This window comes from Rhinatrema bivittatum, chromosome 1 (genome assembly GCF_901001135.1).
Source record: "Rhinatrema bivittatum chromosome 1, aRhiBiv1.1, whole genome shotgun sequence".
NCBI lineage: Eukaryota > Metazoa > Chordata > Amphibia > Gymnophiona > Rhinatrematidae > Rhinatrema > Rhinatrema bivittatum.
This window is the reverse complement of record NC_042615.1, coordinates 501819718-501833851: the sequence shown is the minus strand read 5'-3', so window position 1 is coordinate 501833851 and position 14134 is coordinate 501819718. Positions and strand designations below refer to the sequence as shown.

At 51.8% G+C, this 14134-nt stretch overlaps 1 protein-coding gene across 1 annotated transcript in view; it reads right to left on the bottom strand.

Annotated features, from left to right (window-relative positions):
- Positions 1 to 14134, bottom strand: part of HCFC1 (host cell factor C1) — a 465140-nt gene that overhangs the window by 116997 nt on the left and 334009 nt on the right. The window contains exon 21 of the mRNA XM_029609928.1: positions 5396 to 5725. Within this exon, the coding sequence (XP_029465788.1) occupies positions 5396 to 5725 (330 nt within the window). The remainder of the gene's footprint in view (positions 1 to 5395; positions 5726 to 14134) is intronic.

Here is a 14134-nt window from a genome sequence, read left to right as displayed (position 1 = left end):
GGGCTGATGCCAGCCCAAAGGGCAGCACTTTGTACTGAAAATGTGCCGTCCCCACCAGGAAGCGGAGGTAATTCCTGTGGTTGCGGACAATTGCAATGTGGGCGTAAGCCTCCTTTAAGTCGAGGGAGCAAAGTCAGTCTCCTCCTTCTTTAGAGCGGGATCAGCGTGCCCAGTGAGACCATTTTGAATTTTTCTCTTACGAGAAACTTGTTAACGCCCTGAGGTCGAGAATGGGGATGCAAGCCGCTGTTCCTCTTCAGAATGAGGAAGTACCTCGAGCAGAAGCCATGGCCCCACTGCCCGCAGGGGACCGATTCTACTGTGCTCGCTGCTAGAAGGGTGGACAATTCTGATTGAAGGACGACCTGATGGGCGGGCGAACCCCACGATGGACATGGGGGGAGCAGTCTCTGGGAGCCTGCTGAAGTTCAGGCGGTATCCCTGGCGGACAATGGAGAGGACCCAACGGTCTGAAGTGACTGCTTCCCAACGGCGGGCAAAGCAAAGAAGACTGCCGACTGGGGGATTGACCACTAGGGGAACTGGCATTTGGCTTGTGCCCCCTCGCTGCCAGTCAAAAGCCTGTAGAAGGGGGCCTGCTGGGGGGCTGTTTGGGTTCTCAGAGTCTGCTGCTGTTGGCCACGACCTCTGGGACTGGTCTGAGGTGGGCGGGCATGGGCAGCTGGAGGTTAGTATTTCCTCGGCTGGTAAAAAGGCTTGCGAAAGCCCGGGTTGGAGGATTTCCTGGCAGAGGAAGGGCCTTCGGAGGGGCTGGTGGAGAGTTGCTGAAAAGTATCATGCTGATCTTTCAGCTGTGCCATGACCTCTTTCACCTTATCCCCAAACAGGTTCTCGCCTGTACAGGGGAGATCCGCAAGCCTATCTTGAACCTCTGTCTGGAGTCCTGAGGCTCGGAGCCAAGCCAACCATCTGGCGCTGATGCCCCTGGCCACCAGGAGGGCTGCGGTTTCGAACACGTTGTAGGTAGACCTCTCCTCGTGTCTACCTGCCTCAAGGCCCAGCATGGCAATGACTGCAATAGATTCCTGCTGTTGCTGGGGAAGGCCCTCCGCAAAGTCTTGGACCTGTTTCCACAGATTGCGGTTGTATTTGGTCATGTACAGCTGGTAGGCCGCAATGCGGGCCACCAATATGGCCCCTTGAAACATTTTCCTTCCTGTGCCATCGAGCTCCCTGTGTTCGCGCCCTGGAGGAGCAGAGCGCGTGTCCAGAAGCGCCTAGCTTTCTTGAGTGCGGACTCCACAACCGCCGACTGGTGGGGGAGGTGCCACCATTCAAAGCCCATGGCCTGTTGCACCAGATAGGTAGCATCGGCCTTCCTGTTAACTGGGGGCACAGACACCGGGTGTTCCCACGTACGGAGGAGCTCCTTAAAGATGTCATGGACCAGCTCCGCCATAATTTCCTTGGGAGCATCGATGAACTGGAGGACATCCAGCATCTTGTGGCGTGTATCCTCCTCAGACAGGAGCTGGAAGGGGATGACCTCTGTCATTGCCTGTACAAAGCTGGCAAACGACAGGTCTTCGGGCGGAGATCAACCCTGTTCCTCCGGTGGGGAAAGCTCCGAGAGGGGGTCTTCTGAGAACTCAGAGAATGAGTCAGAAGAGTCATCGCCCCATGGGTCATAAGGACCCTCCTCCTCGCTGGGGCCTGGGCCTGAGGGGCAGCAGACATGGGCCCCAAGGGCATCAGAGGCTGTGGGGCACCAACGGCATTGATGGAGCCCCTAGTATCGAGGGGGGCATCGGCTGCGGTATGCAGGGGCGAACTGGCGGCGGCCCAAGGAACCGCGGGCAAGGGTGCCCAGTCCCTGAGGCCTCATCCTCCTTGGAGGACCCGGGAATCAGGTTCGCTCCCATGGAGGGCATCAGTGGCCGAGGAGATATCAAAGGCCTCTCGGCACCAGTTGTGTCGGTTGGGCACCAAGGATGCCAAGACATTCCAGCAGGGGTGCGAGCATCTATGGCGGAGGCTCAGGCACCAGTACGGGGGCCGGTGGCGCCGGCAGCTCAGCGCTCCATAGCCCTCTGAGCACCACCAACTGTACCCTGCGGTCCAGCTCCTCCTGAAAGTCCTAGGTGGTCAGGACTGAAGGAGGGGGACAAGGAGTCGCCAGCACATCCTCAGAAGGTTGACAAGGTGGCATGGCACCCTGCACTGTAGCCAGTGGGGAAGGCATAGGGCTACCGGGTACACCGGAGGATGGGGCCTCCAGTGGCTGGTGCCGCTACAATGGCAGCTCAGCAGCCGCCAATGCCGCTCCGGAAATGGAACTATAATGAGACTGTGACCAGTGTCGATGCTTCCTGGATTTCCGGCGCTCGGTCCGGTCCTTCCCTGGTGCCGAGGACCCAGAGGTTAGCGGGAGGGAAGAGACCACCGAGGATCAATCTCCCTCTCCCCAATCCTTAGGGGTACTGAATAGTGGGCCCGCCAGGCAAAGAGATGGAGATGGCTCCCCATGGTCCTTCGACGTCGAGGACATCGAAGCTGAAGAAGAGTCTTATGGAGACCCGAAGAGCTTCTCCATTTTGTCCAGGCGCGCTCAATGCCCTTTGGGGGTCAATTGGTCACACAAACGACACCCTTGGATGTTGTGCGAGGCCCCCAGACAGAGGAAATAAAACTCATGTGGATCCATGATGGACACAGTCCGTGGGCACTGGGGGCACTGTCGAAAACCTGACGCCATCGAAAAAAGGGGCCAATGTGTGGTCAATAACCGATGGGCGCTATGGTGCAGAAGTTAGGAATTGACCACGAAGAACGAGAAAAAAGGGGGAAACAAGGGTACTTACCGAATGAAGGAAACAAACGCAAAGGGGGACACAACGCAGAAAACACCCGAAAAAGTTAAACACAATTTCAAGGAGTTGGAGCTCCACCATGAGGCTACTGCACCGTGGAAAAGAAGAGACTGAAGGGGGACCTCGCGCCGATAGCAGCAGGCTAGGCATGCTAGGTCTGCCAGTCAAAGTTTCTAGAAACCTTAACAAAAATTTTCCGTGCCGGGCTCCATTGGATGATGTCATCCACATGTGAGGGCTACCATCCTGCCTGTCCTAAGTGAATACTTGGAACCCCAGAAATGACCCCTCATACCAAACGGGCGCTGTAACTGTTTCTTATTCTCTGGCAACCGAGGCACCAGAGACTTGCCCCGCTTACTGGCCAGTTTCTCCAACTCACTCCCAAACAAGAGCAAGCCTTTAAAGAGCATCTTGGTAAGACTGGCTTAGGAAGCTGCGTCAGCTGACCAATTTCACAACCAGAGTTGACACCTGGCCACTATCACTGAAGGCACTCCTCTGGCTGAGGTCCAGCCAAATAACAGCCTGCGTCTGCTAAAAAGGCAGCAGGCGGCTACATAACTGCACTTGAATTCCCTCCAGACTCAACCTCCTGAGAGAGAAGCAGACAAGATCTCGCCACTAGAGAGCAACAGGAGGCACTCTGTAAATGCATTGCCTCTGCCTCAAAGGCTTGCTTAAGAATAGCCTCAATCCTTCTATCATGTACATCCTTCAAGGCCACTCCTCCCTCTACGGGGACAGTTGTCCACTTAGACATGGCACATACCAGAGCATCCACTTTAGGAAAATGCAAACGCTCTCTCACACAGCTGGATCCAGGGGGTAAAGGCCTTCCAATGTCCGACTCCCTTTAAAATTTGCCTCTGGGTAATCCCATTCCAGATTAATCAATTCCTGGATGGCATCTATCACCAAGAAAAAAACAAAAGGCTTTATGTAAGGAAACCAAAATGGGATTCTTCCTCGGCTCTGACATAGTATCCAAACCAGGCACACCCAGCTGTTTCAAGGTCTGGGAAATCAGGGCCAGCAGTTCATCTCCATCAAAGAACCACAACATGGTTCGATGCGGCTCCAGCCCTGGAGGAATTTCCCCATCTTCCAGGGAATGCAGATCAACATCATCAGTGCCATCTGGATTCCTGTCAAGAACACCTGCAGGGAGCTGAGGCAAGCCCCGGTGCTTAAGCATAGGACTGGAAGAGGGAGGAGCCACCGGCTGAGGGTCCAATGGGGGAAGCAGAGGACTGTGCCTGAAGAAAGGCTTGTAAGCCTTTAAAAAATTCCTCCCAAGAAAAAGCAGCCAGGTCCAGACCAAGCCCAGAAGGAACTGTAGCTGGTCCTACAGAACTGTCCTTGCCAGCGGAGGAACCAGTCAAGGGAGAACCAAGATCTGGCATCCCCCCAGTCAAGGCTGTGACCAACCCATCATCAGACTGGGAAGAGCCAGGCTTAGCAAAATCCGAGGAAGATAACTCTCCCTGAACGTCTCAGCAGCGCTGATACAGGTTAGAAGCCAGGTCAGATTGAGAAGTCCTAATATGACAGGCAACACGAATAGGAAGACACTTAGGCTTCTTGCTTACCGGCGCAATTGCTACGGTAAACATGCGTCAGAACGGCTCGCACTCAAAAATGAAATGCGCCCAAAAAATAAGTGCCTAGAAGAGCATCAAAGCAAATGCACAACCTGAGCGTGAAACCCCTCCCACCAGTCAGGTGGCAGACCAGTAGCCCCGAGAGGGAGCACACTGACGGCCTACAGAGGGCAGAATACACACAAGAGCACATGAAAACGGCCACTGTGGCCTACCATGCAGCGTGCAAGAAAAAAGCCTAAGTGTGGGGCCTAGCCCACCTGGGGCCACTCAACCTGCCAGGTTGCCCAGTTCCCCAATCCCAATGGGAGTGGGAACAAATGTCGGCTGAGAACGGAGACCGGAGGAAGTCCTGAAACCCCCCTGCCTCTGATTCAGGTAAAACTTTTTTTTTTAACCTTACATGAGCTCGGCGCTTACCGGCTGAGTACAGAGATAGTCTGTGGCTGCAGGGGGAGAGGGCATCTGCCACCACCGCTGCACTCTGCCTCCTGCACCTGCTGCCTTTCAGCTGAACTAGCAGCTAAGCCACGCTGGGAAACCCAGCTACTGGACCAAGGTACACCTCTGAGGGACCACAGAAATCACCTCAGGAATTCTCAACTGGGGGAGAGACCTTTAGATATCACCACAGGAGAGTGGGGCTTTCTTTTCCTGAATTTAGAATTTCAAATTTCTTTCAAAAAGCTCAAAGCAATCTCCATAGTGAGATGCACATCCATCATCTGCTGGAGATGGAGAATACTGGCAGGCTGGGGTCACTGCAGGGTTATGTATACTGTGACTTCAGCTTGCTTCGTCTCCATCTGCTGGCAAGGGAGCATAAACCCACTGATCCTGAGTCCATCTGTCTACATGCTAGGAAAGATCCCTTCCCGCCCTATCCTTCTAGAATTCTAAAACTAAGTGTACAGGCCACTATGACAGGAAAGAGGTAGAGGAAGAAGTGGTCACACTCACTCTCTGTGGCCAAAGATGGCAGCAGTGCCACGGCACTGGTGACGGCATTGGCCAGCTCATTCAAGCTGTTGCTCTCACTGGCGGGGTCATTGAGGCTGTCTGCAGGTACCAAGGCCTCAGTTGGCAAGTGGTGGTGCTGTTGCTGCTGCTGCTGCTGCTGCTGCTGCTGGAGCTGGAGCTGCAGCTGCTGCTGTTGTGCCTCTTGGAGCTGCTGCTGCTGTTGCACCAGTGCAGCCAGTTCCTGTTGAGTGAGAACGATGGGGATGGTTGTGGGCTGTCCCAGTTCTGCTTGGGCCACCTCTGAAGTATCCATGGGCTCTCCGCTGGCTGCTGAAGTGTTAAACAGAACAGTTAAAAGGTGCAGCCCCTTAAATTAGCAAAACATAATCAGCAAAAATGCCAGTACTACCTAGAGACAGTACAAGAAAATTTGCTTTGTAGGTGTCAGTGAAACTTTATAACAATCTTCATGACACAAGACTTTTGCACCAACTTTTTAGGCCTGTGTTTCAAGAAAGCATATCTTAACTTTACAAATATCAATGATGAATAGCAGAAGAACAGGAAATGATGGCTGTGAACACTGTAGAATTTGCTCTCACCCATGCAAAAGTTCCTTATCTGCACAGTCAGGTAATGAACAAAGTTAGAGGCCTTACTGAACACTAAAGAAAAGCAAATAGGAGAAATTTGTTCTTACCTTTCCTTGAGCCCAGTCAAACTAGTTCAGACGAATGGGTTATGTTCACAAACCAGCAGATAAAGACAGAGATAAGTTCACCAATGTCACCCCTTCTAGGCTTCTGTGTTCACCTCAGCCTGCTAATATTATAGCACGTTAACTCACAAAATTCGTAACTTTAAATTCCCTCCAAACCAGGGGGCTTCCAAATAAGGAAAATTGGTTCTTACCTGCTAATTTTTGTTCCTGTAGTACCAGAGATCAGTCCAGACTTCTGGGTTTTGCCTCTCTTCCAACAGATGGAGATAGAGAAAATTTCGTAGGCACTGCCTCTTAATCCAGCTCGCCACCTGCATCTCCTCAGTATTGATCCATACCGAAGCATAAAATATTCAACAAAACATCCAACAAATCAACCCTACTACATTCACCGGAACGAGCAGAGGATAAAAGGAAGTTTGTAATGGAGAAATTACCTGATAATTTCGTTTTCCTTAGTGTAGACAGATGGACTCAGGACCAATGGGTATAGTGTACTCCTGATAGCAATTGGAGACTGATCAGATTTCAATCTGACGTCAGCCCTAGTACATATACCTTTGCAGGAAGTGCAGCTCTTCAGTATCCTCCTCGAAAAGCATTGTGGATATATGTGTGACTGACTAATTTGATTAACTTGAATAACTTCATAACTTGGTTAAACTTTACAACTTGATTAACTTGATCTGGTTGAATTGGCTATAGCTGGAGACCGCCAGTGCCCTCAACTGAAAAGCGTCGACACCTGGTAGGGTGGGTGTCCTAAGTGAAGGAAAGCATGGCTTACCCTTGTTATCATTCGAAATTCCATGCGTAACGGCAGCCAAGGGTGGGATGCTGAGTTCATCTGTCTACACTAAGGAAAACGAAATTATCAGGTAAGTAATTTCTCCATTTCCTAGCGTGTAGTAGATAGACTCAGGACCAATGGGATATATAAAAGCTACTCCCGAACTGGGTGGGAGGCTGCCCGTGACCCACTTAGTACTGCCTTTGCAAATGCAGTGTCCTCCCGAGCCTGAACATCCAGGCGGTAGAACCTGGATAAGGTGTGGATGGAGGACCATGTCGCCGCCCTGCAAATCTCGGCGGGTGACAACATTCTGGTTTCTGCCCAGGACACTGCCTGGGCTCTAGTAGAACGGGCCTTGACTTGTAGAGGCGGCAACTTGCCTGCTTCTACGTAGGCCGCCTTGATGACTTCCTTGATCCAGCAGGCTATGGTTGCCCGCGAGGCCGCTTCCCCTTGACTCTTCCTGCTGTGAAGGACGAATAGGTGGTCCGTTTTTTGTAGGGGTTCCGACATTTACAGGTATCTGGATAGGAGTCTGCCGATGTTGAGGTGGCGTAGACTTCGGGCTTCTTCCGAATTCTTAAACTCATTTGGCGATGGTAGCAAGATGGTTTGGTTAAGATGGAAGTGTGACACCACTTTGGGAAGGAACGAAGGGACTGTGCGTAGCTGGATTGTTCCCGGGGCGAGCCTGAGGAACAGCTCGCAGCAGGACAGTGCTTGTAGTTCTGAGATGCTGCGGGCTGAACAAACTGCCAGCAGGAATGCTGTCATCAAAGTCAATAGTCGGAGAGACAGTCCGCGGAGGGGCCTGAAGGAGGCTCCTGCTCGAAAATCCAGGACCAGGTTGAGATTCCAAAGAGGTACCAGCCACTTTAGGGGTGGGCGGATGTGTTTGACTCCTTTCAGGAAGCGTGAAACGTCCGGGTGAGAGGCTATGCTGTCGCTCTTGGTGCCGTAGCATGACAATGCGGCCACCTGTACTTTGATGGAGTTGAGGGACAATCCCTTCTGTAGCCTGTTCTGTAGGAATTCCAAGATCGCGGGAATTTTGACTGAGTGTGGTATGTCGTCATGGTCTTCGCACCAGGCTTCGAATACTCTCCAAATCCTAATGTACGTTAAAGATGTGGAGAACTTGCGTGCTCGGAGTAGGGTGTCGATTTCAGCCCCAGAGTATCCACTCTTTCTCAGGCGAGCCCTCTCAATGGCCAGGCTGTAAGAGAGAATCTAGCCTCGTGGAGGATCGGCCCTTGTTGAAGCTAGTTTCTGTGTGGAGGGGGGTCCCTGCCAGTAGTCTTCTCATGTCTGCGTACCACGGTCGTCTTGGCCAGTCCGGGGCCACCAGAAGTACTAGTCCCCTGTGTAGCTGTATCTTGTGAATGCTTGCGCCCAATAGGGGCCACGGCGGGAAGGCGTATAATAGAGTCCCCTGTGGCCAGGTCTGTACCAGGGCATGGATCCCCTGGGACTGAGGTTCCCGCCTGCGGCTGAAGTACCTGGGTACTTGGGCTTTGGACTGGTTTGCCAGAAGGTCCATGTCCGGTGTTCCCCACCCGTTCACTATCATTTGGAACGCTGCGGTCGACAGCTTCCATTCTCCTGGGTCTAGACTTTCTCTGCTGAGGTAGCCCACCAGGAGATGTGGACGGCCGAGATCTCCTGGAGATTTACTTCCGCCCACGACATTAGGGGGTCTATTTCCAGAGACACCTGTTGGCTTCTGGTTCCCCCCTGACGGTTGATGTAGGCCACTGTTGTGGCGTTGTCAGACATTACTCTGACCGCTTTGTCTCAGAGTCTGTGAACGAACCGTAGGCAGGCTAGTCTGACCGCTCGCGCCTTGCAGTGTGCTCCCCATCCTCTTAAGCTGGCGTCTGTGGTGAGCAGGGTCCAGGTTGGTGAAGATAGACTTGTTCCCTGGCTCTGCAGCCACCACTGTAGCTGGGTCCGAACTCTGCCCAGGAGTGGTAGACGTGCGGCATAGTTCTGGGACAGTGGATTCCATCGCGATAGGAGTGAGCGCTGTAGGGGTCTCATGTGAGCTCACACCCATGACACTACTTCCAGTGTGGATGCCATCAGACCGAGGGCTTGCAGGTAATCCCATGCTGTGGGGCGAGATTCGCTCAGGAGGATTTGTAACCGGTTCCTCAGCTTTGATCTCTTTGTGGGAGTCAGGCTGACCGTGTTTTCTTTGGTGTCGAATCGGACTCCTATGTATTCTAGAGACTGTGAGGGCTGCACACAACTCTTGTTTGTGTTGACCACCCATCCGAGGCTCTCCAGGAGAGTTTTGACTGTTGGTTGCTTGGTGACTTTCCTTTGGGGATTTCACCCTGATCAACCAATCGTCTAGGTAAGGGTGTATGAGGATTCCTTCCTTCCTCAGTGTTGCCGCCGCCACCACCACTATGATCGTGGTGAAAGTCCGGGGTGCTGTGGCTAAACCGAAGGGTAGTGTCTGGAACTGGTAGTGACAGTCCAGGATTTTGAAGCGTAGGAAGCGCTGATGTTCCTGATGGATTGGGATGTGTAGGTAGGCTTCCGAAAGATCCAGGGATGTGAAAAACTCTCCCGATTGTATCGCCCTTATTACCGAGCATAGGGTTTCCATGCGGAAGCGGGGAATCTTCAGGTCCAGGATAGGTCTAAACGTTCCTTCCTTCTTGGGAACGATAAAATAGATAGAAAAAGGGCCAGTATGTATTTGTTGTGGAGGCACCGGAGTTATAGCCTCTAAGGCTAGTAATCTGGTCAGTGTAGCTTCCACTGCCATTCTCTTGGAAGGGTCATGGCAGGGAGATTCCACAAACTTGTCTGGAGGGAGGTGGTGGAAATCCAGGTAATATCCCTCTCGAATGATGGATAGGACCCACTTGTCCGAAGTTATCTCGACCCATCTTTGGTAGAATAGGCCAGTCTGTCCTCTATGGCTTCTTCCTTTGGATGGGTAGGCTGGGGCCTGGGCCCGAGTTGGCTCCCCTTTTATTGTGCTTGTTCCGAAAGGACTGGCTCCTTTTCCTGCGGGGTGGGCCACTTGATATGAGCTTCTATATGGGTTGAAGCACTGTGATCCTCTGCCCCTGGAGGTCCGGGGGAAGGATCGCTGGTTTCTCCTATTCCTGTTCTCCGGTAGCTGCGGCAGTGGGGACTCGCCCCATTTGTTGGCTAGTTTCTCTAGTTCGCTTCCGAACAGGAGTGTTCCCTTGAAAGGCATCCTTGTGAGTCTCGTTTTGGAGGATGCGTCGGCTGACCAGTTTCGGAGCCAGATTTGTCTTCTGGCTGCCACGGCGGATGAAACTCCTCTAGCTGCTGTGCGTACCAGATCCAAAGCGGCATCCGCGAGGAATGATACAGCTGGTTCCAGGGCTTCCCCAGGAGTGTTGTTCCTGGTCTGTGCTAAGCAGGCGCATGTCACCACGGCAAAGCAGGCCGCGATCTGTAAAGATATAGCGGAGACGCCAAAGGACAGTTTGAGGATAGATTCCAGACGTCTGTCTTGAGCATCCTTGAGTGCTGTTCCTCCCTCCACCGGGATAGCAGTACGCTTCGAGACCGTGCAGACCATGGCATCCACTTTTGGACATGCCAGGAGATCTTTGGCGGCTGGGTCCAGAAGGTACATGGCTGCCAGAGCCCGGCCCCCTTTGAACGTGGTTTCTGGGGCATCCCATTCCAGGTCAATTAGTTGCTGGACGGCTTGTAATAGTGGGAAATGGCGGGAGGTCTGATGGAGTCCCTCCAAAAGTGGGTTCGTCTTAGTTCCCCTGAGGCATTTGTGCCCGGGATGGCAAGCTTTAAGTTGTGCGTGACCAGGTCTGGAAGCTCGTCCTTGGTGAAGAAGCGTCTCATGGTTCGATGGAGTTCTGTCCCCGGAGGGAGTTTCCCTTCCTCCTGGGGTTCTGACTCCTCATCTGAGATGTCAGTGTCCCTGAAGGTGGGGCTTCTGGGCGGTGGGATCACTTCCCTGGGCATAGAGGGTCCCGGCAGGTTGAGCTCCTCTGGTGGAGCCTGAGGCCGCATTATATATAGCAAAAATAATGGAGAAAATAGTCAATATCCAGCTCACCAAATTCCTTGAAGAGCACAACACTCTTCACCCGGCTCAATTTGGTTTTTGTAAAGCCCATAACACTGAAAGCCTCCTTCTTACACTTTCTGACACTATACTCAAGGGACGACGTTCAAATTCTCATCCCGCTTCAAGAATCCCTCCCCAAAACATTACAATTTTGGGATTTCTGCCTTACTTCAATCAACACTTTTCTCTCAATCCTACATCTCACTTTAAATGTAACTAAAACGAAGCTCCTCACAATCTCAAATCCCTCAGCTCGCTCGCTCCCTGCCTTAAGCAACACCAACCCTCCTCCCGACGCATTCAGCTGCAATGTGAGAGATCTCCGTGTCTATCTTGACCAACATTTAAATTTCAAATCTCACATCCACAATACCATAAAAACAGGCTTTTTCAAATTGCACATCCTAAAGAAACTTAAACCCCTGCTATATACCCAAGACCTTCGCACAGTCCTACAAGCAACTATCTTATCTAAACTGGACTATTGCAATTCTTTATTTCTGGGCCTCCCTCGCTCTATCAAACCCCTCCAACTATTACAGAATGCCATGGCCAGAATTTTCACAAACACGAGTAAATCTGATCACATTACCCCTATCCTAAAAGACCTCCACTGGTTATCTATAGCCTCCCGCATAAAATACAAAACACTCACCATTCTCCACAATCTATTGTATAATCAAAATCACACTTGGCTCGAAAATGCACCACTTTTCTGATCAACCCGCCCCTCCAGATCCAACCTTGCTGGAACTCTATACACCCCCCTCCCTAAAAACTGCTCACCACACCTAAACCAGAGAAAGGGCTTTCTCCATTGCCGGCCCTTCCCTATGGAACACCCTGCCCAAGACCCTCCGCCAACAACCTAACCTTTCTAAATTTAAAAAAGGGCTCGAAACCTGGCTCTTCACATTAGCGTATCCAGATGTTGACCAAACTTAGCTTGCACTCTAACCCCTCAGCCCTCTCACCATCCCCCTCCTCCTATCTGCCTCTCCTCTTTCTCCCCTTTTTCCCCCCCAAGCAAAGTCTCCAAAATACAGTGTTTCTTCCCCCTAGCAAAGACTACTAAATACTGTGTTATTAGTTCCCCTCCTCCACCCTTAGCTTATCCTTCCCTGTCCCTCCCTTCCCCCTCCCCCTTTCTATCTCTTTGGTCTGGAACCTACCAGCCCATCTGTATATATATTGTTAATTTATATTTCAAATGTTCCTATAAAATCTCTCTCTATCCTTCCTACTGCTGTCCTCTCTCCTCCTTCATTGCTGCTCCCCTTTCCCCTTCCCCTGTTTATTGTATTTCACTCTCTTGTTAATTTGTTACAATGTAAACCGGCATGATGTTCCGACGAATGTCGGTATATAAAAATCAACAAATAAATAAATAATAAAAATAATGTGGCATGCTGGGCAAAGGCCCTGAGCTTTATTTTCCGGTGGTGCACTGGCTTGTGCGCGTACAATACAGTTGTGCGCTACGGTGTGCGAAGTTGCGCGCTTAGGTTTGGTGCGCGCGTGCTGGGAGATGTGCGCGCACAGGTCAAAATTATGCGCCCGGCACAGTAAGCGCATCACTTGTGTGCCCGGTACTTGTGCGTGCGACGTTGTGCGCACAAGGTATTTATGCGCACAGCTCGTCTCTGTGCGCACGGATCAAAACGGCGGACAGGGTGGCGGACAGAGCCAAAATGGTGATGGCGACCACGTGGACAATATGGCGACCACCTCGGAGGGTCTCCACGTGGGAGGGCCCTCGGATCTGACTGGGGTCTAGCCCTGCTAGGGCCGATCAACCCGGTGGCACTGATCCCGGCTGGCGACCTGTGCATCTCGAGCTTCGGAGACCGGAGACTTTTAAATAGATTTCTACCTTACCTTGTCTCTGCGCTTCCTGGTTTCGTTCCGGGCGGTCTCAGGCTGCGGGGGGCGAGGGAAAATACCTTCACCGCCGCGCTCGAGGTTGCACCCGCTGCCTCTCAGCCTCACCCGATGTCGGAGGCTAGGTCTCCGCTGAGGGTCGGCCGCCGGACCAAGGTTTACCTCTGAGGGATCGCGGAAATCACATCGGGAAATCTCAACTGGGGGAGGGACCCAACGGGTGTCACCACAGGAGAGCAGGGCTCGTCTGTAGAGGTAAGATTTTCTTCTTAATTTGGTTTTCTTTGGTAAAATTACTCTAACGCTGTGCTAGCGTGCAAAGAGTCCCTAACTGCTATGGAGATGGAAAATACTGGAGAACTGCACTTCCTGCAGGGGTATATGTACTAGGGCTGACGTCAGATTGAAATCTGATCAGTCTCAAACTGCTATCAGGAGTACACTATACCCATTGGTCCCGAGTCCATCTGCTACACACTAGAAAAAGGTCAGCCATTTCTTCTAATGCAGCCGGTGACTTCCCAGGCCTGTTCTGATTAAACGATGCTGCCACAGTCTCCTGCGAGGTACTCTCCCCACCGGAGAGGCAGCAGGAGCATTGGCCAGCCTTGGAGAGCCACGAACAGTGCTCCCCACACGCGGAGTAGCGGCTCGCACACGGCATGGCCCAGCACATGCCGAAAACAGACGGATTGGACGCCGCAAGAATGATTCGCCTAGAACGACCTGCCTCTGTCTGCCCCTGGCAATGGGGAGAACGAAAGAAAAAGAATCACCACTTTTTTTTTCTTTTTATCTTTACTAGCAAAAAGAAAAAAAAGTTTACTTTCCAGAAAGAAGGGTGGCAGAGGCTTCCCATGATCCTTGCTGAAGGGGAGGGACCTGGACCACCAGCTTTCACTCCCGGCGTGACTGAAAGAGCAATTTAGAGTCCGCAGCCCCTGTTCATTCTATCCTACTACCAGGAGGAATGGCCCTACTGGGAACTGCCAACATCCTGGGATGAAGTCTCAAAACGTTCCAAAATAACCTAATTTTTTATTTTATTTTATTTTTTTTTAAAGACAGGTACAAAATCACAAGTTTTGCACCACCTCCATTTGCTGAAGACAGAGAAATACTGAAGAGATGCAGGTGGCACACTGGATTAAGAGGCGGTGCCTACGAAAATTTCTGTCTCCATCTGCTGGAAGGGAGGCAATACCCAGGAGCCTAGACTGATCTGGGTACGTACAGGGAACATAAACAAGACAAACTATT